This window comes from Peromyscus maniculatus, chromosome 22, assembly GCF_049852395.1.
Source record: "Peromyscus maniculatus bairdii isolate BWxNUB_F1_BW_parent chromosome 22, HU_Pman_BW_mat_3.1, whole genome shotgun sequence".
Lineage (NCBI taxonomy): Eukaryota > Metazoa > Chordata > Mammalia > Rodentia > Cricetidae > Peromyscus > Peromyscus maniculatus.
The window spans coordinates 8,522,150-8,546,140 of record NC_134873.1 but is presented as its reverse complement, the minus strand read 5'-3'; the positions used below and the strand labels follow the sequence as shown (position 1 = coordinate 8,546,140).

General features: G+C 54.1%; 1 protein-coding gene and 1 long non-coding RNA gene across 2 annotated transcripts; both read right to left on the bottom strand.

The window, feature by feature from the left end:
* Positions 1–6,918: 6,918 nt before the first annotated feature.
* Positions 6,919–10,210, bottom strand: Fem1a (fem-1 homolog A). The gene has a single exon (XM_042267469.2). It carries the CDS (start codon positions 10,077–10,079, stop codon positions 8,115–8,117), a length of 1,965 nt encoding a protein of 654 aa, XP_042123403.2. The 5' UTR covers positions 10,080–10,210; the 3' UTR covers positions 6,919–8,114.
* Positions 10,211–12,193: 1,983 nt separating this feature from the next.
* LOC121825164 (uncharacterized) lies at positions 12,194–23,774 on the bottom strand. The gene is made up of 4 exons (XR_006067304.2): positions 23,608–23,774; positions 14,698–14,802; positions 12,794–12,866; positions 12,194–12,529 (listed from the first exon to the last, which is right to left on the bottom strand). It is a non-coding gene; the product is annotated as an uncharacterized LOC121825164 (long non-coding RNA).
* Between the last annotated feature and the right edge of the window lie 217 nt (positions 23,775–23,991).

Genomic DNA, 23,991 nt, shown 5'->3' with positions numbered 1-23,991 from the left:
GTAGAGGCAGGCGGCTCTCTGAGTTCAAGGCCAGCCTCGTGGACATATCGAGTTCCAGGACAGCTAGGGCTACACAGAGAAACCCTGTCTCGAAATCCAAAAGAGATTTTAATGTGCCCAGATATCTCAACCCTCCAAACAAGCCTCTGTGAAATGTGGACTCACTTTACAGATGACGAAAACTGAATTCCAGCCCTCAACATCACTCTAGTTAGAATTTAGGGGAGCTTAACGTGAGACGCCAGACTTCCAAGGACCAGCAACTGCGGGTTCATCCCACAGCCAACTCTTCCGCCGCAGGAGGCATGAGTCACTCCCCTCGCTATTTTAGTCTGAGTCAGACCTAGTCAGGGCTGAAGTGAAACCCCAGCATCATAGTTCTGAGATTCGGGGGGCGGGGTATGTAAATGAAGTCCTCCGATCTATGGTGTATGGGATTGTCCGGTTGCTGGGGTGAGGGTGCCTGGAAAGGTGCTAGGCTCTACACTATGGGGTTCCAGGGTGGGGAAGTGTAAAATGAGGCATCAGTAAAGCAAGCAAGGGGACTGGGAAAGCTGGAAGGGACCTGGAATAAGTAGGGAGTCGACAGCCTGCCCCAGGGTGCATGTGGGCAACACAGCCCAAGCAAAGGCCCTGGGGCAGGACAGAGCCAGCATGTTAGGGGTGTAGTGGGAGGAGGGATGGAGGGGTGCAGGGAGGACAGGGTAGAGAAGGGCAGAGTGCAGCCTGTCAGTTCGTTTCCACGGGGTTTGAGGGGGCAGAAAGACGGCTCAGCTCGTAAAGGTGCCTGTCGGGAGCCTCATGACCTGAGGTCCCTCGCCAGGCCCCACATGGTGGGAAGGGAGAACCGACTCACTCCTGCCAGCCGACCCTCACAGTTGCACATGCGCACACCCGCAATAAATCAAGAAATGTCATCTAATCATCCTGGCACTTGGGAGGCTGAAAAAAGATCAAGAATTAAAGGCCAACCTTGGCTACTTAAGTTTGAGGCCAGCTGGCCAGCTGGGCTGTGGAAGACCTTGTCTCAAGTCAGAAAATTTAATTTGTAAAATTATGCTTTTTTAATTTATTTGTGGTGCTAGGCAAGTGCTCTAGCCCTGAGCCACAGCTCCAACCCTACAGGAATTCTTTCCATGAGTCATTTAGTACTTATGCTAGGCACTGGGGCACAGCAAGGCCATGTGTATGCATTTACTCAGCCATTAGACAGACAGCCGCAGGGCTGTAATGAGGCAAGAGCTGGTGGGCGGCTCCATTAAAGGAAGTTTCTGGAAGAAGGAAGTCTGGGGGGCAGGAACCATGGCTGGACATTCTCAGACCTCCAGTCTGATATCCCCTGGTGGCAGCCGCAGCAGGGTGTGTCCCTAACCAGCTGGGAATTCAGAGGGCCAGCTCTGCTCACAGCCCTGACTTTTTTTTGGGTCGGGGGAGGGGCGGAATGGGTCTCACTCTGTAGCCCTGATTGTCCTATAGACCAAGATGGCCTCACACTCAGAGATCCGCCTGCCTGCTTCCAGGGATGCATGCTGGACTTTTTTTTTTTTTTTTTTTTTTTAATTTATTATGTATACAATGTTCTGTCTGCATGTATGACTGCAGGCCAGAAGAGGGCACCAGATCTCATTACAGATGGTTGTGAGCCACCATGTGGTTGCTGGGAATTGAACTCGGGGCCTCTGGAAGAACAGCAGTGCTCTTAACCGCTGAGCCACCTCTCCAGCCCCGGATGTTCTTCAGGGATTTTTGTTTAACAAATGTTCTCTCCAAGCCAAGAAGAGAGTGTTGGGTTGTGTCTTGCAAGTCACACACCGTATGTGGGACTGGTGTTTTTACATTTCTTTTGTGTGAGCATGTGCGTGGAGGTCAGAGGACAATTGACCGGGGTCAGTCCTCTCCTTCCGCTGGGTCCTGGGGCTCAAACTCAGGTGGTGAGGCTTTGGGTGTGTGCCCCACAGGCAGCAGAGGGGTCTCCTCTGTCTGTAGATGGCTGGGGTGAGCCAGGGAGCAGGAACAGACGTCTGCTCATCTGCAGCTTGTTCTAGAAGCATCTGGCAACCCCCCTTCCTGGGCCCGGAGCACACTGCTGGGCAGAGTCCAAGGTTATCAGAACCTGGCTCCAACCAGCCTTGTGGTCCTCCTCAGGGAACTGAAGGAGAAAGTTGTACCACCTGCTAAGGCCCTCCTGGCTTCTGCCCATACTGGGCAGAACTTTCTGGAAGGTGATGACAGCCCAAGAGGGGCACAGTGGGTTCCCACAGGTTCTGTTCCAGAAGAGACTTAGATGCAGTCCTGGGTGATGCTCATCAACACCCACCTGGCCGGCCGCTGCAGGGACTGCACCCGCTGAAGGTCGCTGTGACCTTGTGCAGGTGACACGTCCCTCCTCATCCTCTTCTCTCCAGTAGTTGTTCTTCCAGACGCTGTCCTCTAAGAGAGGACCTGTGTGACTCTGGATGGAAAGCTCTCCCCCTGGATTCCTCCACTGCTCCTTCTTAACGTCCGCAGGATTTTGCTAAACCCAAGTTCTTGGGGCTGGAGGGACGGCTCTGTGGTCAGAGCATGGCTGCTCTTGCAGAAGACCTGTGTTCAGTTCTGGGGGATCCAACCCCCTCTCTTCTGGCCCCTGTGGGCACTAGACATGCATGTGGTGTAAAGGCATACATGCAAGCAAAACACCCGTAAGAGGAACTATTAAAAACAAAAAACCCAAGGTTCTTCCTAGGGGCTTTTCCAGCCACTTCATTTAAAAGCCATTGCTCTGGGGCTGAAGAGATGGCTCACGGATAAAGTGCTTGCTGTAACAAGAGGACTTGAGTTTGATCCTAGAACATGAATTAGACAACTGGTATGCATCTACGACCCCAGCACTGGGAGGCAGAGGCAGGAGGATCCCCAGGTTCCCAGCCAGCCTGGCTATACAAACCTGTAGGCTAGGTCAGAGAGATTGGCTCAAAACCAGCCTTGGCCACTAGAGGGCTCAGCCAGCAAAGACACTGTGGTCAAGGCCGCTGACCTTGGCGCCATCCCAGGCAGGAGAGAACCAAGTCCCGAGTTGTCCTCTGAACACACACACACACACACACACACGATTATTTCTGGCACTGGGGATCAAACCCAGGGCGCCAGCACAAGGCGGACAAATGCTGTACTGCTGACATATGCCCCAGCACCAAACTCACTTCGACCACCATCATTTAACCCAGGCCAGGAGCTCATGCTCGCCACCTAGCGCTTCAAGTTAAAAAATAAAACATGCCAGGCTAGCCTGGGCTACATAGTGAGACTCTATTTCCAAAACAAACAAAAACAAAAACAAAATGCCCTTCTGCCTCACCTAATCTTCATGTTCCCATTACCACGCACAGCTATTTGGGATAAACGACCATCATTCACTATCCCATCCTCTGGTACTCAGTAAATGTTTGACCTTCAATTGATGTTCAGCTCGGTCTTGGTCCATCTTGACTTCAGATTCCACGCTGGTCCCTGTTCCCTTCCTGCTGGCTGGTGGGTCTTATTTGTTCTAACCATCCACTCGTGGGACTTTGAAGTGTGAGTTAAGCATGTGTGGTTCCTGCTTCCACCTCTGTGAGGTCTGAGTTCCCTTGCCAGTGGTGAGGATGCTGAGGGGACAGTAGGAACTGGAGGTCATGACTCCACCTGGGGATGCAGGGCACAGCTCAGGAAAGAGAGTGTGGAGCCTCTGAGGGGCCCAGGGCAGCCAGTGTGTCCATCCCCAATGGATCAAGAGTTCAAAGTTGGGCGGTGGTGGTGCACGCCTTTAATCCCAGCACTCGGGAGGCAGAGGCAGGCGGATCTCTGTGAGTTTGAGGCCAGCCTGGGCTACAAAGCGAGTTCCAGGAAAGGTACAAAGCTACACAGAGACACCCTGTCTCGAAAAACCAAAAAAAAAAAAAAAAAAAACAAAAAAAACAAAAAAAAAACCCACAAGAGTTCAAAGCCATCTACAGCTATACAGTGAGTTTGAGTTCAGCCTGGGCAATGTGATGGTTATGACACATTAAGGGATGTTGGGGATGGTGGGACATGCCAAGGTGGCACTGCCATGAACAGACCTTTCAATCAGGGGGCACCCAGGGCAGCAGCCTGAGCTCATGAGCACAGCCCAGACTGCTGATTATTTCAGCCCTGGGACAAAGGCAGCAACAGTGGCCATCCAGATACTCTCCCCAGAGAGGCGAAATGCTCCTTTCCAATCTTGCAGGCAGGGAAACTGAGGCACAGAGAGGGTGGCGTCGATCTCCAAGATTGCAGGGTGATTGAATGCTAATTTTCTACCCTGATATGGGCACCCAAAGAGGGCAGTCTCTTGCCTGGCTCAGTTTCCTGCCAGATGCCAGAATGGGCTTTTATTTTTAGCCTGTCCTGTGGCCCAGGCCTTTAGACAGCCTTGGGATGTGGAAGCAAGAAGGGATTTTCTCTTCCCTGAAGACTTAGGCTCACCACTCCCGCCCCCGGGGGCTCAGACTCTCACTGACGCTGGCTGGTCCCGTGGCTGCTGTCTGCAGCTTTGACACTCCCACCCTGAACGCTCATTTTGCAGGTCCCATCTTCCTGGTTGCTGCTGGTGATCCAGCCTCACTCATCCCACACATCTGCCACTACCGAGCCCTCCTCCTCCTCCTTTTAAAAGATTTACTTATTTATTATGGATACAGTGTTCTGCCTGCAGGCCAGAAAAGGGCACCAGATTTCATTACAGGTGACTGTGAGCCACCATGCGGTCACTGGGAAGTGAACTCAGGCCCTCCGGGAGAGCAGTCAGTGTTCTTAACTTCTAAGTCATCTCTCTAGCCTGAGCCCTCCTTCTTTAGGTAAACTTCACAGTTTTCAAAAAGTATCTCTCTCAGTGCTGAGGGGTGAATCCCAGGCTCCATCCACAGATACTTATCGCTGACCGCACTCCAGGCTTGGAAAATCAAGCCTGGAAATAGCAATGGTTGAGTACCCCTGAGGATACGCTAAACACCACTGAGGTGTAGATGTGAAAACAGTTTTGCAAACTGAGCATGATGGCACATGCCTGTCATTCCAGCACTCTAGACAAGGCAGGATGATCAGGAGTTCAAGACCAGCCTGGGCTACATGAGACCCTGACCAAAACGGCTAAAAGCAAAAAGGGCTGGTGAGGGCTCCAGCTGGCCGGATACGTCAGGACACGTCAGGCCTCTGCCGACATGTCAGGCCTCTGCAGACACGTCAGGCCTCTGCAGACACGTCAGGCCTCTGCCGACACTGCACTCACATGCACGCCCCCAAAACACACACGATTTAAAAAGCAAGCCAAGCAGCTGGCTAAGAAGGAAAGAGCCTGGAAGGCAGGCTGTGAGACTCAAGAGGTGACCTAGGAAGGCTTCTTCCGGTCAGGCTCCATCAAGCTCACTTCGTGTTTTATTTCTGTTCCCAAGGAAGGTTCTCACTGTAGCCCTGGCTGTCCTGCCTCCCAAGTGCTGGGACTGAAGGCGTGTGATAGACACCGGGTTGAAGCCCACATCGTGACAGGCTTTAAACAGGTTGTGAGGGCTGAGGGTGGGGAGCCCCTGCAGCGGGGTCTCCTCTGACCCACACCTGCTGTGCCCATCAATCCTCCTGCCGTTCTCTCGGGCCCTCTGTCCAGCTGGTGCCCAGTGATGTGGCTCTGCACCGAGCTATGTTTAACCTGGGGTGTGATGCCCTACCTAGAAATAGCAGACCCTGGTGCAGGCCACAGGGACAGGCTGTACCACTGCCCTCATCCATATGAACAGAGACCGGAGAACACTCCAGACAACCGCAAGCACCAGTCTGTCTGTTGTGATGCCAGCCAGAGCGGGAGGGGGTGTAGCATTAATTGGGGGGGGGTGTCTCCCACCTGTGACTGACACCCCCATGCTGGGGTTGGTGTTCCCCGGGTTTCTTGTTCCCAGTCTGTCTGCACACCCCCCAACGGCGGTGTGATCTGAGGGGTAGAACTGGGGTCTCACGGGTGGCACACACTTACCCACAGAGCCATCTCTCCTGCATCAATCTTTCTTACTTTTGCAGGGGAGTCTCTCTAGCAGCCCTGGCTGTCCTGGAACTCACTCTGTAGACCAGGATGGCCTGTCTTCCCAGTGTCCGGGTTAAAGGCCTGTGCCACCCTGCCTTTGGTTTCTTAGCTCCTCCCCAGAACTCCAACCGTATAACCACAGGGTCTCCAGTCACCGCAGCTGACTCAGGCTACTGTGATTGGCTGAAGGGTGTACAAGCGACACAGGCCTGTCCAACTCCAGGCACCACAGTGTCAAGGCTAGGTGGACCCTGTGGGGACTTGGCAGGACATCTCTTTGATCCTGCTGTTCCCACCAGGGATAGCCCAGCTGGAGGGAGCCACTGGAAGCAGCTGGATCAACACTCTCAAGGGAATGTCCAGCAGAGCCAGGCCCCATGAGACAGATAATCAGGGTGCTGAGGCAGGGGCATGGATCTGGGCACGTCAACTGTTGAGATGGAGGGTTCGAGTCTGGCTTTTTCTCACCTGCTCCATGCCCCGAGGCCCACACTTGGTGGTCTTAACCTCTTTGAACTTCTTCACAGACACCGGAAGGGAAGCAGCTACAATAGAAGGCAGCTGCCGTGACGTAGGCAGTCCATTTTAGCACTTGGGGTGCAGTGGGGTTCAGTAAGTGCTCACTAGCACCATACCTCATAGGAGATGGTTTTGAGGTGTGTGTGGGGGGTCTTGAAACATTGTCTACTGTTACCCCAGGCTATGCTTGAACTCACTTGGTACTCTAGGATGGCCTCCAACTTGTGAGCTTGTTGCCTCGGCTCCAAAGTGCAGAGGGGCAGGTGTGCGCCACCATGCCTGCCTGGCAAGCACTCACCTGGCTCCCCACCCCCAACCTGCCCACATCAAATAACAGCTAGGCAGAGTTCTTCACACACCTGCACTTTAATCCATAAATATCAGTGCCAAGACTCGCAGGGTCTGTGTCTGCCCTGGGCTTGGGCAGGACAGGGCAGTGAGGCTGCACTGTGTGGCCTGAGGCTCGTTCTGTACAGAGAACAACCTACCTAACACTGCAGTCGCACACCCTATCCTCAGTGAGGGGGCTGGCCTCTCTACACTGGCCTTTCTCTCCTGCAGCTGGTTCCCCCAGGCTGGGGATGAGCACCTCGTGCCTTGGTGTGATCCAAGTTTAATTCCACTCGCCATCAGTGACAGGGGCAGAAGCTGGTGGAGTCACAGGTCGGTGCTATTCAGGTAGTTTGTTGTGCTGGGGCCGCACTCGAGGGCCATGGCAGCCCTGGCTGGCAGTTCTCCACCTCCCCATCTTAGTCAGAAGCCCACTCCTGGCAGCTACTGGGGAGACTATGGACTCCTCATGAAGACCTGGGCTCAGGTCCTCAGAGGTGGGACAGGACAAGGGTGGCATGGATATGAACCTGATGGCTGTGGCACCTGCCAGCCATCACAGCTGCAGCCTGAAGTTGGGAACCCTGTCAGTCCCTCAAACAGGGTGGGGCTGGAGGCACTGGTGTCTGCCTGGCTGTTCCTGTCACTTGCTCTGGCCCTTCTTGGGGACAGTCCTGTTTCTAACCATCATGGGAGTGAGGAGGCTTCCCAGGACGTCGGTCACAGATCTGCACTCACAGCTCATGCTGATCTCGGTCTGGCCACTGCAAAGTCCCGGCAACTTGAAACTAAGTCATTAGTGAGTCCAACAAACAGAAACCAAGGAAAAAAAGAGCAAAAACCTCAAAGTGTGGGCTCCAGGCTGCCGCCCACTTGCTTAGTAAACAACAAACCAACCGCAAACATCTAGGTGGCAGGTGCTGGGGCTGCCCCACCGCAGGGAGGAGCCGACGACTTCTGACCCCATCTTGACAGTGTTGGGTGCACAGGACTCCAGGACAGGCTAGCTGGGGGCTGGGTGACGGGGCAGAGGCCTCCAGACCCAGACAGATGCCACTGGGGAGGTCCGAGCACCCTTTTGCCACAAAGACCGTCTTCCTACCACATGACCCTGAAGGCTTCTAGAACCACTGCCCCCACTGGCCGCAGGCCAAGGGGATGGGATGCTTCCACGTGGAGAAGGTCCACGTGCACCCAGGTGGCAGGGACAGGCTCAGTGCAGCTGGATGAAGGCCTCTAGCTCCTCTGGGATGAAGCCCTTGTAAGGGACCTTGTTCCTGTCCAGGGCGCGGGCGGCCAGGCACTGGAGCGTCACATAATTGAAAGGCTGCACGGTGCTCTTGGCCAGCAGCTTCGCGTCCAGCAGCTCATAGGCCGTCTTCTTGAAGGCATTGGTGGCATCCATGTGGGCCCCAGCTTCGATGAGCGCATCCATGATGGCTGGGCAGTTGTTCTGGGCGGCGATGTGCAGCGGGGTGTTGTTGTCGAAGTCCCGGCTGTCGGGGTCGGCCCCGCAGTCCAGCAGCACCTTGACCACGTGCAGCGAAGGGAAGACTCCCACTCGGTAGCGGCCCACGTTGGTGGTCTCCTTGTCCACCGCCATGTGCAGTGGGGTGAAGCCGTTCTTGCCGCGCGGGGCACACTTGAGCAGGCGGTAGACGGTCTGGTGTTTGAGGTGTTCCTGGCTAGGTGTGCACTCCACCTTCTCCAGCAGGTACAGCAGGTGGAGGATGATGGCAATGGCTTTGGTGAACTGCGCCGAGTCGCCCGGCTCCTTGGGCAGCTGCAGGGCCCGCTCCACCTCCCGAACCCCTTTGCTGAGCACGCCCATGAGGTCGGGGAAACCGAGCTGCATGCCCAGGTTGCCCTTGGCCGAGCGGTCCTGCAGCACATAGGAGAAGAGCTCCGCAAACGACAGGAAGCTGCTGGCAGTCATGGGGCTCAGGGGCTCCAAGTTGCTCTGCTGCATGTCCAAGGCATATTTCCACAGACGGATACAGCGCTCGAAATTTCCCGAGTCCGCATAGACAGCACCCCGGTACCTTATGTAGTATGAAGTGTCGGGGTGCGAGGGGCCCAGGATCCTCTCCCGTATCAGCAGGGCCTGCATCCGCATCTCATCAGGATCTGTGATGAGGGCCTCCAGCTCTTGGGGCGTGGTCACCTCCCTGGAATAGTCGTAGGCGAGAACCAGCTGTTGGGGCTCGGGCTTGGGGAGGTAGTCCCCACCCTGGTGGCGGAGTTCCATCGCCCTTCTCCAGTGCTTCAGGGCTCCAAGCAGATCCCTTTTCTTATCCACATAGGTGGCTCCCAGAAGCTCCAAAGCCTCCACAGCTGCTTCCCGGCTGGTGGGGCAGCAGCTCTCATAAGGCTCTGCTTCCTCCAGGGCGGAACTGCCGCTGCGTGCGCCCTGGGGGGGCCCCTCCTCGGGCAGCTCCGTCCCTGCGAGCTGCCCGTGGCCTGGCTGCTCCTGGATGAGGTACTCCACGATGTTGGTGTGTCCGGTGACGCTGGCGGCCAGCAGCGGGGTCATGCCATAGCCGTCGCGCTCCATGCGCGCGTGGCAGCCCAGCAGCAGCTGCAGGATCTCCAGGCTGCCGGACTCGGCACAGTCGTGCAGGGCCGTGTTGCCCTTGGCGCTGCGCCGGTTCACCTGCGCGCCGCGCTCCAGCAGGTAGCGGGCGATCTCGCGGTGGCCCTTGTAGCAGGAGATCATGAGGCACGTGTGGCCGTGGCGGTTGGCGACCTCCAGGTCGGCCTTGTGCTCGCCCACCAGGTAGCGCACCACATCCAGGTGGCCGTCGAAGCAGGCGGCGCGCAGCGGCGTGGAGTTGGTGCGCGTGGTGCGGTTGACCGAGGCGCCGCGGCGCAGCAGGCTGCGCACCACGGCCAGGTGGCCGGCGGCCGACGCGGCCCAGAGCGGCGGCGCGCCCTCGATGGTCTCGCCGTCGAAGTGCACCGAGCCGCCCGCCTCCACGCTGGCGCCGCAGCGGTCCACCAGGAACTCCACCACGTCCAGGTGCCCGCGGCGCGCGGCGATCAGCAGCGGCGTCCCGCCGCCCGCCACCTCCCCCAGCAGCTCGTCCAGCTCCTCCCGCCCGCGGCCGGCCAGCAGCCTCTGCAGCAGCTGCAGCTTGCCGTCGTGCGCCGCGTTGTACACGGCTGTGTGCAGATCCATGCCGGACGCCGCGCTGCCGGCCCTACCCCGGCCGCCTGCCGCCAGGAACAACCTTCACCTTCTCCCCCGCCGCCATCTCAGCGGCCTCCGGCGGAACAAAATGGCCCCCGCGGCGGGGCGCGGAGGGACGCTGCGCAGGCATGCTGGGAAATGGAGTCCCGCGAGCACACCCCCGCCAGAACGCGCCGATGTAAGCGCGGGTGAGAGAAGACTACATTTCCCGAAAGGAACTGGGAGAGCCGCTGGGAACCGTGGGCAAAGTCCCGACGGAAGACCAAGCATGGCCAATGGTCAGCGCGACCCTGGGGAATCGGGAGACGGACTCCGTTACTGCGTGTGAGGCGGGCTGCAGGAAGCACATTCCCGCTCCGTCGTTCCCCAAAGGACATTTCTCAGAAAGTCTCTCAGTTTCCCTTATAGGGCAGGCTCTAAGGTTGTGTGCGGCCCTGGGAAGATCGATGACGCACTTCCGGCTGCCGTCACCGGCCGCGATTAGACGGAAGGCAAGCGCGCTGCCCCCTAGAAATGACGTTTCCCGGAACCGTCGGCACGAGGCGTGCAGGTGGCAAGCCGTCCCGGAGCCCGGAAAGCCTGTTCCGTACTTCCGGTGGCGTGCGGGCCGCACCCCCCGCCGCGAAGGCTCCGTTTCCGCGGCCCGCGGCGAACCAGGGCACGGTGGGAACTGTGCTTCCGGTGACGGAGCGCGGAGGTGGAAGCCCTGTCCTGCAAGATTAAGTGGGCGTGCGCGTGTGCGGCACTGGGAAGCGGGGGTCCGCACTCCTGCAGCTCGGAGGACGGGCATAGCCGTTGAAAGACTACAGTTCCCATCATGCAACGCTGTGCGCCGTGCTTTGAGGGGCTCTGAGCGGGTCGGCCCGCTGATGACGTACTCCTGTTCCTGTCGGTACCGCCCAGAGCGCAGGAAAAACGTGCCCGCCTGCCCCAAAGAGACTACATTTCCCAGAGGGCCTTGGGCCAAATGTAAATGACAGGCGGCACACTGTGTGCGACCCTGGCCAGTGTTGTGACGCACTTCCTGTTTTCGTGTCCGCGCAGTGACTACATTTCCCAGCAGGCACCGAGGGTGACGCGAGCCTATCCGCAGCGACGTCGGGTCTCGGGGCGCGAGGAAAGCTTTGTGTGATGAAGCCGCTGACCAGCAGGGGGCGCGCCGGGTGTCCGCGCAGATCTGGCCTCGCTGGGCCACTGAGGCAGAGACGGGGACCCCACTCGCCCTGAGCGTGCTTGGCGGCACGTTAAGCAGTCCCGGGTTCCATGCTGGGTAATACTCTCTTTTTTTAAAGAAGCACGTGTGCCAGCCACATGGGCGCCGGGTCCCCTGCAGCTGGGTCCACGTCACTGCCCGTCATCCCCCAGGCCCGGAGTGAGATGACTTCACGTAGCTCGTGCTGACGTCAAGCCCCCGCACCCACGTGATGGAAGGTGAGACCTGGCTCCCAAGGGTTGTCCAGTGACATCCATCCATGTGCTGCTCACACGGGCACACACACCCAGAGCGGAAAAAGGAAATGCCGTTTAAAATTGTGTTGTCGTGTATGGACGCATGCGCGCCACCGCACACAGCTCTCTCCTTCCCCCACGTGGGCTCAGGGGATCGAACTCAGGTCTTCAGGCTCGGCAGCAGCATCTTTGTCCAACCGTCCCCCTGGTTGTTGTTCTTCATTTTCAACCTTTGTTTCTCTGTTCCCCCCTCAAGCCTCCAGGGGGGTCAGCTCCGAGGAGACCCAGTGGGGGCTGCATCCTTGCGTCTGTGCCTCATGAGTCTGTCCCTGCCCTCTCTGTCTCCTCCTCAGCTTTGGACATCTGCCTGCCGCGCATGGGCACGTTCTGGGCTGCCTGCCAGGCGCATCCCACTGGGTGTGATTAGCCATAAACCACCTCCGAGACCCTGCCCACCACCTCTCATGCAGAGCTGGGCCTGAGCCGCCTGCTCCAGCCACGCAAGAGACGGTTAGGGGTTTGCCGGGCCTCTTCCCGCGGGGACCTTCACAGTATGTTTAATGAAAAAAAATATATTGTTTTTAAACATTCAGAAAGTAGAGGAAATGGTAGCACAGACCCCAGGGTGGCCAAGCCAAGATCGGAATAGCTTTGCTCATGCTGTAAATTTTTATTGATTGGATGCCAGGGATGAAAGGCATTTAGAAGTGGGTGGTGGCAGCCAGGACACAGGACCAAACCAGAGAGAGAGGGAGGGAGGGAGAGAGAGAAAGAGAGAGAGAGAAGAAAGGAGAGAAAGAAAGGATCCGAGAGGGAAGTGGGGAGGTACCTGGGAGGTTAAACCAATGTGCCATGGTGGATCTTCCTGGACAAACCCAGGCTGGACCGCTTCAACTCTGACTTGTTCTCATGGTGCTGCGGAAGGGTCCTCTGCAAACGCCAGGCAAGTGATGGCCACTGACCCACTTCTCCAACACATTGTGTAGTCTCTAAAGACACGTTTCATTTTTATTAGTGTGGGTGCAGGTGCCCTCACAGGCCAAAAGAGGGCGTCAGATCCCTGGAACTGGGCTTACAGATGGTTGGTTGAGCAACCGTGTGGGTGCTGAGGCCAAGCTCCACCCTCTGCAAGAGCAGCCCATGTTCTAACCACTCAGCCATCTCTGCTGCCCAGCATCCAGTCTCTGCCTTGGGAGGCTGAGATAGCAGTGGGTCCCACACCCCACAGTCATACTCCAACCGCCTCACTTTACCTGCAGAGTGCACTTCCCGGCCCTCTCCTCCTCTTCTGAGTTTGGGATTTGTTGTCAGAGCATTTAATCACAGCTACGGGAAGAGAAATGAAGACACCTTCTAAACTGGGGACACTCTAGCTTGAGTTTTTCATGTTATTTTATTTTTTTGGTTTTTTGAGACAGGGTTTCTCTGTGTAGCTTTGTGCCTGTCCTGGATCTCACTGTGTAGCCCAGGCTGGCCTTGAACTCAGAGAGATGCACCTGGCTCTGCCTCCCGAGTGCTGGGATTAAAGATGTGCGCCACCACCGCCCGGCTGACAACTTTAGATTCTAAATGCTCTTTGAGTTGTGTGCGGCCTGCCATCGCTGTGCACACCTTCATCCCAGGATGGGGCCGGGGTGAGGCAGGAATATGTTGAGCAGGCTAGCCTGGGCTATATAACAAGACTCTGTCTCAAATTAAAAAAATGTGTCTGACCTGGTGAGGGCCCTAGGGGGTGAAAGTGCATGCTGCCAAACATGACGACCTGATTTTGACCCCAGAACCCACGTGGTAGAAGGAGGGCACAAAGTCCTGCTACATGCCGGGCGGTGGTGGCACACATCTTTAATGCCAGCACTCGGGAGGCAGAGCCAGGCGGATCTCTGTGAGTTCGAGGCCAGCCTGGTCTACAGAGCCAGTCCAGGACAGGCTCCAAAGCTACAAAGAAACCCTGTCTCGAAAAACAAAAACAAAAACACCCAAAAAAAAAACTAACTTAAAAAAAAAAAACAAACAACCAAAAAAAACCCCAAAATAAACAAACAAACAAAACAAAACTATATTGAATCTGGACAGATATATCTTCCCCACTTCTCTCATTTTTTGCTTACTATGTAGCTCAGGCTGCCCTGGAACTCACAGAGATCCACCTGCCTCTGCCTCCTGAGTGCTGGGATTAAGGGCTGAGGCATCATATCTGCAGATGTATGCTCTGCCTGTGGTCCATAGAGGTTGGACACTATTTACACCGAGGCCAGTTCTGAGTCAGACAGAGGTTGGAATCTATAGGGATGAGCAGGCTGTGGGGAGACACCGTGTTATAGGTACCAGCAGCCGGGGAGAGACAGAGAAACTCAGAAAACACGTGCTGACCTGAGTAGCCGGGAGAAAAAAATCAGTGTTTGATGCCAACTTGTTATGGAAAACTGGCACGTGTCCCACGCCTGTCATCTCCAGCACTGGACTGGAACTGCCAAGGACTGGAAACAGAGGTGGGCTGCACTAGCCCCAACTCTGGTGGACACCAAGTTGGGACACCTTAGCCTGATCTGGGCTCCTCCCAGCCTGCCCTAAAAGCCAAAGGTGGCTGCAGTTCCCATAGTGGACAGCAGGGGGCAACAGCCCCAATGATCACAGACCTTGGAAAGCCCAGAGTCAATGCCATAAATTCTATTGAGTGGATGAAAGGTAACTGAGGCTTACTTTCCACAGCCATGGCCCTAGACCCTCACTGGTGGATTCTAGATGGGGCCACATCCAGAGTCATAAGCAGTTTTTCTGCGTTTCCTTCAGCTGGATAGACCAGGGTCATGCTCCCACTGTGCACAGGCCAGGAAGCTGCACCCACTTACAGGTGTCTCTGTGGTCTCTGGCAGGCATCTCCCTGGCCCTCGGGTTCAGCTGTGGAGAGACTGGCTTCCAGAAGTATTTATGGGAGGGGGAGGAAGCTCGGGAAGCTGCTTCCCTTTTGCTGCTGCCTGCCTGTTGCCATGGAAACCAAAAACCACTCTTCTGAAGGACCCATTAAGGAGTAGGAAGTAATCAAGGCTCTCTGGGCAACTCCCACCCTCCCTGGGGTGGTGATCTCTGTAGTTGCTGAGCAGGGATGGGGGGCTGGGTTGTGGAGGTAGGGGGATGTCATTGGACTTCTGAATCGTACCTTCTGTGTCTCCCAAATAAAATTACACCATACAGCAGATTCCAAGCAGAGACCTTCAGGGTCCTGGTGTCTGGGAATGACTGATGGAGTCATCACCTCAAGCCCCTGTTCGGGAAAGTCAGAGAGACCTCATCAGTGTTATGCGGCAGTCAGGCTTCATGACTGACTCATAATCCCCTCACCCCAGAAGCTGAGGCCTGGAGGACCCAGCCTGGACACCATTGAGAGGCTATATCTCAGCAAACAACACAGACCATGATGCCAGGGAACACCAGACTATCAGAAGTCTGTAAAGTATCAAAGAACCTCGTAGGATTGGGCCCCAAGCTGAATGGATCCCAGTTGCTTCCTTCTGGCTGAGCTTCCCTGAACCACGTGCTTTACCTCTCTGGACCTTAGCCTCTTAGGTAAAAGGCTACAATATAGCATCTGCCCCCAGGTCTTCAGGTGAGATGGCTCAGCAGTTAGATTACTGTCTGCTCTTGCAGAGGATGCAGGTTCGGTCCCTGGCACCCACATGGCGGCTCACAACTGTAACCGCAGCTCCAGAGGGTCCCATGGCCTCTGTGAGCACTGAAGTCATGTGCACAAACCCTCCCCATCACCAATACAAAAGGAAAATACATATTTTCAAAGAGTGGACTCAAGCAATGAAGCATTACTCAACCATGAACAGGAGCAAAACTACCAAGGACAGACACTGTGCTGAGTGCGAGACCCAGACACAGGATTTCACACAGCACAGACAGGGGAATCCAAAGGACAGAAGAGGACTGTGGGTGCTGGGAACTGGGGAGAGGATATGATTGCTGCCTCTAGGGATGGATGGCATAGGGTGACTACTTATGGGGACTGGGTTTCTTTTTAGGTTAATGGAATGTTCTGGAATTTGGATGTGGTGATGATTACAGGACACTGTGAATGTGATATGGGTTGGTAATTGTCATTTAAATGGTTTAAATAGCCAGGTAGTTGTGGCTCACTCCATTAATCCCAGCACTCGGGGAGGCAGATGCAAGTGGATCTCTGAGTTCAAGGCCAGCCTGGTCTACAGAGTGAGTTCCAGGACAGCCAGGGCTACACAGAGAAACCTTGTCTTGAAAAAACTAACTTGCTAAATAAATAAATAATAAAATGTCTTAAGAGGGCATTCTATGCCAATTCAGCTGGGAGGAAGAGGAGGGTGGATGGCAGGCTGGGTCATGCAGAGAACAGTGTTGAACCTACAGGCCAAACGTGTGTGTGTGTGTGTGTGTGTGTGTGTGTGTGTGTGTGTGTGACAGAGAGAGGGGGGTGTCAATGGCAAGCTGGCTTGTCTCAGCTCCTTGTAGCTGGGGTAATTGGGATAAAATCCGGGTCTGTGTGACCCAGATGGTCCTATGTCCGTATGACCCAGCTCTGAAGAGGCTCAGAAAGCAACAACTCCAGGAAGGAAAGTGGCTAGATGTGGACACAATCAGTCTGCATGGAAACCCTGCAAGCTTGATCCAGAGTAAGACCCACTGGGGTGGAGCTCACCTGTCATCCCAGGACTTGGGGAGATGGGGAGGGAGGATCATGAGTTCCAGGCCAGCCTGGGCTACAGAGTGAAAACCTGGACTCATAAAACAAGCAACACAAAAAATGAAAAGCCAGGCTGGGGCTGTAGTTCAGTGGGTAGAGCACTTACCTGGCATGCATAAAGGCCTGGGTTCAACTCCCAGCACCACACAAGCCAGGCATGGTGACACACACCTGTCATCCAGCAGGAGAATCAGGAGTTCGAGGTCAACCTAAGCTACATAGGGAATTTGAAGCTAGCCTGGGCTATGTGAGACTGCCTCAACAGCATATGACGTACAGTAAGTGTACAGATTTATGGTGGCTGGCACTCACCAGTGAGTACTCCATATCACCCAATTCTGACAGTGACCATGTCCATCTCCCCAGAAAGAGAATCTATCCATTATGACTTTTTACAGTCATATATTTGAGAGACCGAGGGAGGAGGATCTTTGTGAGTTTGAACTAGCCTGGACTGCAGAGTAAGAACCTGTCTCAGTAAAACAAACTATTCTTCTTCTTTTTTTTTTTTTCTTGAGACAGTTTTTCTGTGTAGCCCTGGCATTCCTGGAACTTGCTCTGTAGACCAGGCTGACCTCAAACTCAGAGATCTGCTTGCCTTTGCCTCCCAAGTGTGGGGATTAAAGGCATGGGCCACCACATCTGGCAACAATACAGTTTAAAAAAGGGTTTGGGCCAATGAAATTGCTCAGTGGGTAAAAGCGCTTGCTGCCAAGGCCCCACATTGGGGAAGGAGCCAACCCGCTCCTGGATTTGTCCTCTGACCCCAACACATGTGGGCACTCACACTGGACCCTGGGGCTGCAGTGTGGTCCTGGCAGACAGATGCTACTCTGGTGTGGTAGTGGCATGACTGTCATTTCCGATCAGATTTGACACCTGCTCTCCTGAAAACCTGGTCAAAAGCCAGTGCCTGGGGAACTCATGGGGCCTGACAACTGTTGTCTTCCTAAATGTACAGAAATGTACCCCAACAAGGGCAAAACCTCCCCCACCCCCAGAAGCTGGCTCACTCTCCCTCGCCAGCCCATCTCTGCCTTCAGTGACACCAGTGGCTGACAAGGGATATCTAATCACACTGTGAACCCTGAAATTGCATTATTGACTGAAAAAACCTGCTTCTAGCTGTGGCCTGGCTCAGCCCTAGCACACACCTTTAATCCAGGAGCTTTCTGCTTACTGTAAATAGGATTAAATGAAGTCAACCAATGGTCTAGAGGTGGAGCAAGCAACCAGCTGACAGGAAGTGAACAAGAAAAAAAAAACCATAGAGAGTAAGAGGGAGTCAGGAGGATGGAGAGAGACACACAGGAAGTAGAAGGGAGAGACATTCAGTTTGAGTTTTTGTTTATTTGAGACATAAAAGGAGAAAGGGAGTCTTTTCTGGGATGATGATGATGGAGGAGGAAGGTCAGTGGGGTGCTTTCTCGGCCTCTCTGAGCTAGCAGGCTTTCACCCCAGCATCTGGTTCCCGAGTCCTTATTGGTAAAATAGAGCGAATGACATTTAGGAAAAAACATCAAGTGATGCCATTGTGGGCATGTGACAGACCCCTCCCCCCACTCGTGTGACTGGTGTGGGATCGCAGATTGAGCCCTACCCTGTGAGCTAGAGAAACTGCGGGAAGTTCTCACGCAAGGCCTTTGGGTCTTGCTCCCCCTAATGGAGCAGAGAGTAGATACCACGCAAGTCCACCATCTGCTAGGGGGCAGGACAACCAAAAGGGAGCTGTGTTGTTCCTGGGTCTGTGGTGAGGTTCTTAAGGAAATCTCCAGATATTTGGGAAGCCTTACTGCTTTGTAAGAGGATGGTAAAGCCAGGCATGGCGGCTTGTGTCTGTAATTTCAACACTTGACAGACCGAGGCAGGAGGATTGTTTTGAGTTCCAGGCCACCCTGGGCTATAGAAAGGGACATGTCTCAAGTGAGAGAGGGGCCAGTAAGACGGCTCAGCTGGAAGGGGGAGCTTGCCACCAAGCCTGATGATCTGAGTTCAATCCCCAGGACCCGCAGAGAGACAGAACTGAATCTCACAAGTAGCGGGACTTGCACATGGGAACAGCCGCACATATGTGAGTGTGCTCAGTAGGTAGATCAATAATAAATGTAAAAAAGTGAACGTCCCTGAGGTCTGACGGCCAGTGCTGGCCGCTCACCTCCACAGACATGAGCAAGCACTCCAGCACATGTGTAGATCTAGGAATGTGCACACACATGCAGATCCACGCAAGTACATGCCGGGAGTCTCCTTCAAACTACACATGGAAGCTACCAAGACAGGGTCTGAGCAGAGCTGTGTCCCTCCCTCACAAAGCTGGTCAGGCTTCAGAAGGAACCAAGGAAAGAATGATGGCGCAGGGTGGATCCCAGGCTAGCCTCACACTCACCGCGTGCAAATGTGGAGGGTCCATTCCTCACCAATATTACCTTTTCATTTTATTTTATGTGTACCAGTGCATTGCCAGCATGTGTGTCTGTGCTCCAGGTATGTGCTGGGTACCCAATGGCAGCCAGGAGGGGGCATCAGCCCTGGAACTGGCATGTGGGTCTTCAGGGAGAGCAGCCGGTGCTCTTAACCACTGACCCATCCCTGCAGCCGCTTTCCTGAGACTCTTGCCAGCATTCCGTGTAGAGGTGGGAGCGCCGCTCTCTAGAGTCTGTTCTTGCCTTCCACCATGTGGGTCTTAGGAATCAAACTCGGGTCCTCAGGCTTGGCACAAAATGTTGTCTTCCTACTGAGCTTTCTTGCTGTCTGTGATGGTCTGAAGGAAAATGGCCCTCAAAGGAAGTGACACTATTAAGAGGTGTGGCCTTGTTGGAGAGTAGGTGTGGTCTTGTTGGAGGAAGTGTGTCACTGTGGAGGCGGGCTTTGAAGTCTCATATATGCTCAAGCCACGCCCAGTGAGACAGTCTACTTCCTGGTGTCTGCATATCAACATGTAGCAGCTCCTTCACCATGTCTGCCTGCATGACGCCGAGCTTCCCACCATGATGATAATGAACTGAACCTCTGAACTGTAAGCTGCCACCTCAAACGTTTTCCTCATAAGAGTTGCCATGGTCATGTTGTCTCTTCACAGCACTAGAAACCTTAACTAAGACACTACCAATTTCTTCTCTTTTCTACTATTGTGATCTGCAGAGAGACAATGGAAAAGCAAACCTAGGGTGCTTCCTGTTTCTATGACAAAGAGCAAAAGGAACTTGGGGAAGAGAGAGTTTACTTGGTACACAGGTTAGAGTCTATCATGGAGGGGAACCCGGGGGCATGGAGGCGGCTGCTTATGCCTAATTCCCTACGGCTTGCTCAGCCTGTCTTTTTATCCAACCTGCCCAGGTGGCCCCACCCACACTGATCAATATCAAGTAAAGAAATCACGGGCCAACCTGGCGAGGCATTTTCTCAGCTGAGGTTCCCTCTTCCCGGATGACTCTGGTTTGTGTCAAGTAGAGAAAACCTAACCAGGGCAGTGTCCACTCCTGGAGCCCTGATGGTTCCAATCAAAAGGATGAACTTGGGGTGAGTACAAGAAATGTAGAATTAGCTGGGTGGCGGTGGCACAGGCCTTTAATCCCAGCACTTGAGAGGCAGGCTAGTCTCTGTGAGCTTGAGGCCACCCTGGACTGCAGAGCGAGTTCCAGGACAGCCAGGACTACATAGAGAAACTCTGTCCCCAAAAAAAGAAAGAAAGAAAGATAGAAAGGGAGAAAGAAAGAAAGAAAGAAAGAAAGAAAGAAAGAAAGAAAGAAAGAAAGAAAGAAAGAAAGAAAGAAAGAAAGAAAGAAAAAGAAAAATGCAGGGCAGAATTTCTGAAACATGGTTGTGGACACTTGTTCCCTTATCTCTTAATCTTCATGATGCTCAGTACATGAGAAAAATCTTCTGCCGGGTGGTGGCGCACGTCTTTAATCCCAGCACTTGGGAGGCAGAGCTAGGCAGATCTCTGTGAGTTCAAGGCCAGCCTGGTCTACAGAGTGAGATCCAGGACAGGCACCAAAACAACACAGAGAAACTCTATCTCAAAAAACGAGAGAGAGAGAGAGAGAGAGAGAGAGAGAGAGAGAGAGAAGCTTCTGCTGTGCAACTTAACCCAGACATCAAAGGCCTCCCTGGATGCCCCCATCCATAAGACCTCTGGCATTTAGGCATCATTAATCTTATTCTCTCAGCTTGTTAATGGGCCCACTGAGGCAGGACTCCCAGGAGAGAGAAGATTTCGTTCTTCTGGGGTGAAGGAGGGAGACAGGGCCTGCCCCAGCTAATTAGGAATCAGTGTCTCCTAAGTGCTAATGAACGGAGACCAGCTCTCTCCTGGGGCTGTTCTTTCATTGGCCAGCCCCTGAGTATCCAGAAATTTAATTATATTTCCCCGGGAGACACTGCCATCGCTGTCCCTAACAGCTGCTCCCTCTTCGAGCCCAGACAGGAATTGCAATGTGTGTGCGGTAAACATATGGATTTTGTTTACTGATTGCTGTGTGGCTGTATTCCTTGATGCCTCTGTGGGTTCAACACACATTTATTGAGCACCGGTTGAATACCATGTGTTGGGTGGGCACCGGGGAAACACAGTAGCATGCCGGGCATCACAGGCCATCACCCTAGATTAGGGGAAATAGAAACAGGAAGAGCCTGAGTCCAAGGCCATTCAGGGCAGAAGAGCATGATGTTGTCAAGAAATAAAAGATAAAGCAAGGCAGAGACAGGTGGGCTTCTGAATTCCAGGCCAGCTTAGTCTACATAGTGAGATCCTGTTTCAAAAAAATTACAAAATAAATAAAAGCTAAAAGTGGTACTCATCAATTGAGCCCCTGCCTAGAATCTACACTTCTCACCTGAAACCCTTCCTGGTCTTTTATCTCCATGCCTTGGTTTGGGTCATGGGTTGAGCTCTCACCTAGAGTCCCCCAGTGAGGGGCTGGGGGCGTGGTTAGGGTTAAGCCCCGCCTAGAATCCCCCAGTGAGGGCCTGGGGGTGTGGTCATGGGTGGTGACCCTGACTGGAATCTCCCAGTTGAGGGTCTGGGGGCGTGGTCAGGTGTGGCACCCTGATATCTTCTAGTGGGGGTTTGGGGTGGTGCCATCCCTGGGCTGCTGGTCCTGGGTTCTATTAGAAAGCAGGCTGAGCAAGCCATGGGGAGCAAGCCAGTAAGCAGCACCCTCCATGGCCTCTGCCTCAGCTCCTGCCTCCAGGTTCCTGCCCTGATTTCCCTCAGTGGTGGAGTGTGAACATCACTGTGAGCCAAATAAACCCCTTTCGTCCCATGTCACAGCACCAGGAACCTGGGGAGAACCCCACTGGGGTGGGGGTTAGTGACTGCATTTGGGTGTCACAGGTGATGTCTGATGAATGTTAAGGGGGCCATGACCCGCCAAACACAAGTCCACATTTTCCCGGGCTCAGTCATGCAACTAGTGGTTGGTGTGTGGGGGACACAGAAGTTTTATTGAAAAAGACCCATTGGGTCTGGGTTGGGACTCTGTGGGTACAGTGTGCAGGCAGTGTGCTTCAAACTCCAGGTCCAGCACCACGTACACTGGACATAGTGTGGACACCACTCGGGGAGTGGAGGCAAGAGGGCCCAGTGGTCAAGGCTATCCTTGGCTATATTCAGAGTTAGAGGAAAGCCTGGGCAAACAGACAGACCAAGTGGGAGGAAGGAAGAAAGGAAGACAAGAAAGAAAAAGTAACTTCAGGGTGCTTTAGAAGCACCTCCTATGCCCATCCCTCTTTTAAAAGTTTTACATGTGTTTCTTTGTGTGTGAGAGTGTGTGTGTCACAGTACATGTGTGGTATCCAGAGGGCAGCCTGCAGGGGTTGTTTCTGTCCTTCTCCCACGTCGTCCTGGGAACCAGACTCGGGTTCCCAGGTTCTCAGCAGCCCCTTTACCACCAGCCCACCATTCCCTATTTGATTCTCCAAAAAAAAAAAAAAAAAAAAAAAAAAAAAGCATCGTGAGGTGGCTCAGGGCCTGAGGTTGTGTCTCCCATTCTGTCCTGTAGAAGTGTTTGAGTGACAGGCCAATAATATGTGTGAGACGTCGCTGCACTCTCAGGACCTGCGACCTTGCCAGACACCCTCCCCCGCCAATGCCCCCCTCCCCCCTCTCCCCTTCCTGCCCCAATTTCCTGCCCCAACTGCTTCGTGTGTTTCAGGAGAAAGGTGAAGGGAGTCCACGCTATGAGGCCGGCTGTGACTTGTTGTCATACCACATCAGAACAACAAAATCACAAGTCTTCCATATAGCACTGGCTCACGTGCTCAGCCCCTGGTCCTTGTCCTGTGCTGGTCCCGCGTGGAGAGGAACAGGCCACATTGACTTACCATGTCTAAGCCTCCCTTTCCCATTCCGTCCCCGACACAAGAGAGATCTGTTCTCTAACCACCCAACCCACATCCTGCTGCATCAGCAATGTGGGATTTATTGATCTAGGTGTGAGCGGCACACACTTGTTACCCCAGCACGCAAGAATTGGAGGCAGGAGGATGAGGATTTCAAGATCATTCTTGGCTTCACATAGAGTTCTAAGTCAGCCTGGGCTACAGGATAATATATATATATATGAGAGAGAGAGACCCTTTTATAAAATAAAAAGAACATGAGATACAAAGTTAGATTGCCCCTCACCACTTCACTTGGGACATCAGTTCACCCAGTGGCACTTATTCCATTGACAGAATGTCTCTCCCATACTCTGAGTTTGAGGCCAGCCTGGTCTACATAGTGAGTTCCAGGACAGCTGGGGCTATGTAGAGAGACCCTGTCTCAAAAAAAAAAATCCCCTTTGTACAGGACAAGTGTCTCAAACTGTTTGAGGTCTCAAACCACCCTCTTCCCTGCACCCGCTCCACCAGAACAGACCCCAAGGCTGTCTCTGAGGCTGAGTACTGTGAGCTTTGGTGCCGTGAGAGGCCAAGTCTCCTTGGAGGCCCGCTGGGAGCTGTTCGGGCTGTGGGTGCTGAATCTGAGCGCCCTCCCTGTCCCCCACCCGGCTAGCGCTGTCCGCGGCCCCGGTGCTGAAACAATTAGCCATTCCTCCGGTTGGGTGGGCGCAAGAACAGGCTCCCAGCATCCGCCTTCTGCCCGGATGCCCGCGGCTTGAGTCTGTCCTGCCTTGCAGGGTCCCATCTTCGGTTTTGATCCCTTCCCATCGTCCCAGGGAGTTCCAGGAGGGGGACCGAGGGCGCCAGGATCTTACCTGCTCCCACCTCCCAGGGAGACAGCCCCGGCTCCTCTCTCCTTCCCAGATAGTCCAGTTGGCCGTCTGGAAGATGAGCCAACCTGCATTATCCCCAAGGTCCTCCTCCCCTCCCCCAGCACCTATTTCTTCTCCCTTCATGCCTCACCTGCTCCTGTTCAGCAGCATCTGCAGGTTTCCGGTGGCTGCCCAGGTCCGGATGTTATACTTTTATGTGCTTGAGAGGAAGGCGGAGCGCAGGGAACCCTGGGCGGGGCTTGGCCAGTGGACCAATAGGAATAATCCTCGAATGAAGCTCCAAGGATTACCTCATAGGTTGGGGCCTTGGCTTCAGAATAAAAGTCTGGAATCTGTCCAAAAAATGTATATATATATATATATATATATATATATATATATATATATATATATAGTTTCCAGATGGGGATGGGGTACAATCACTGGGCTCATGAAGTCTCCATGTGAGAATCACACCCACCCCGATCATTGAGCGTCCAGCAGCATTAGGGATCTTCCGGTATGTGTCACATAA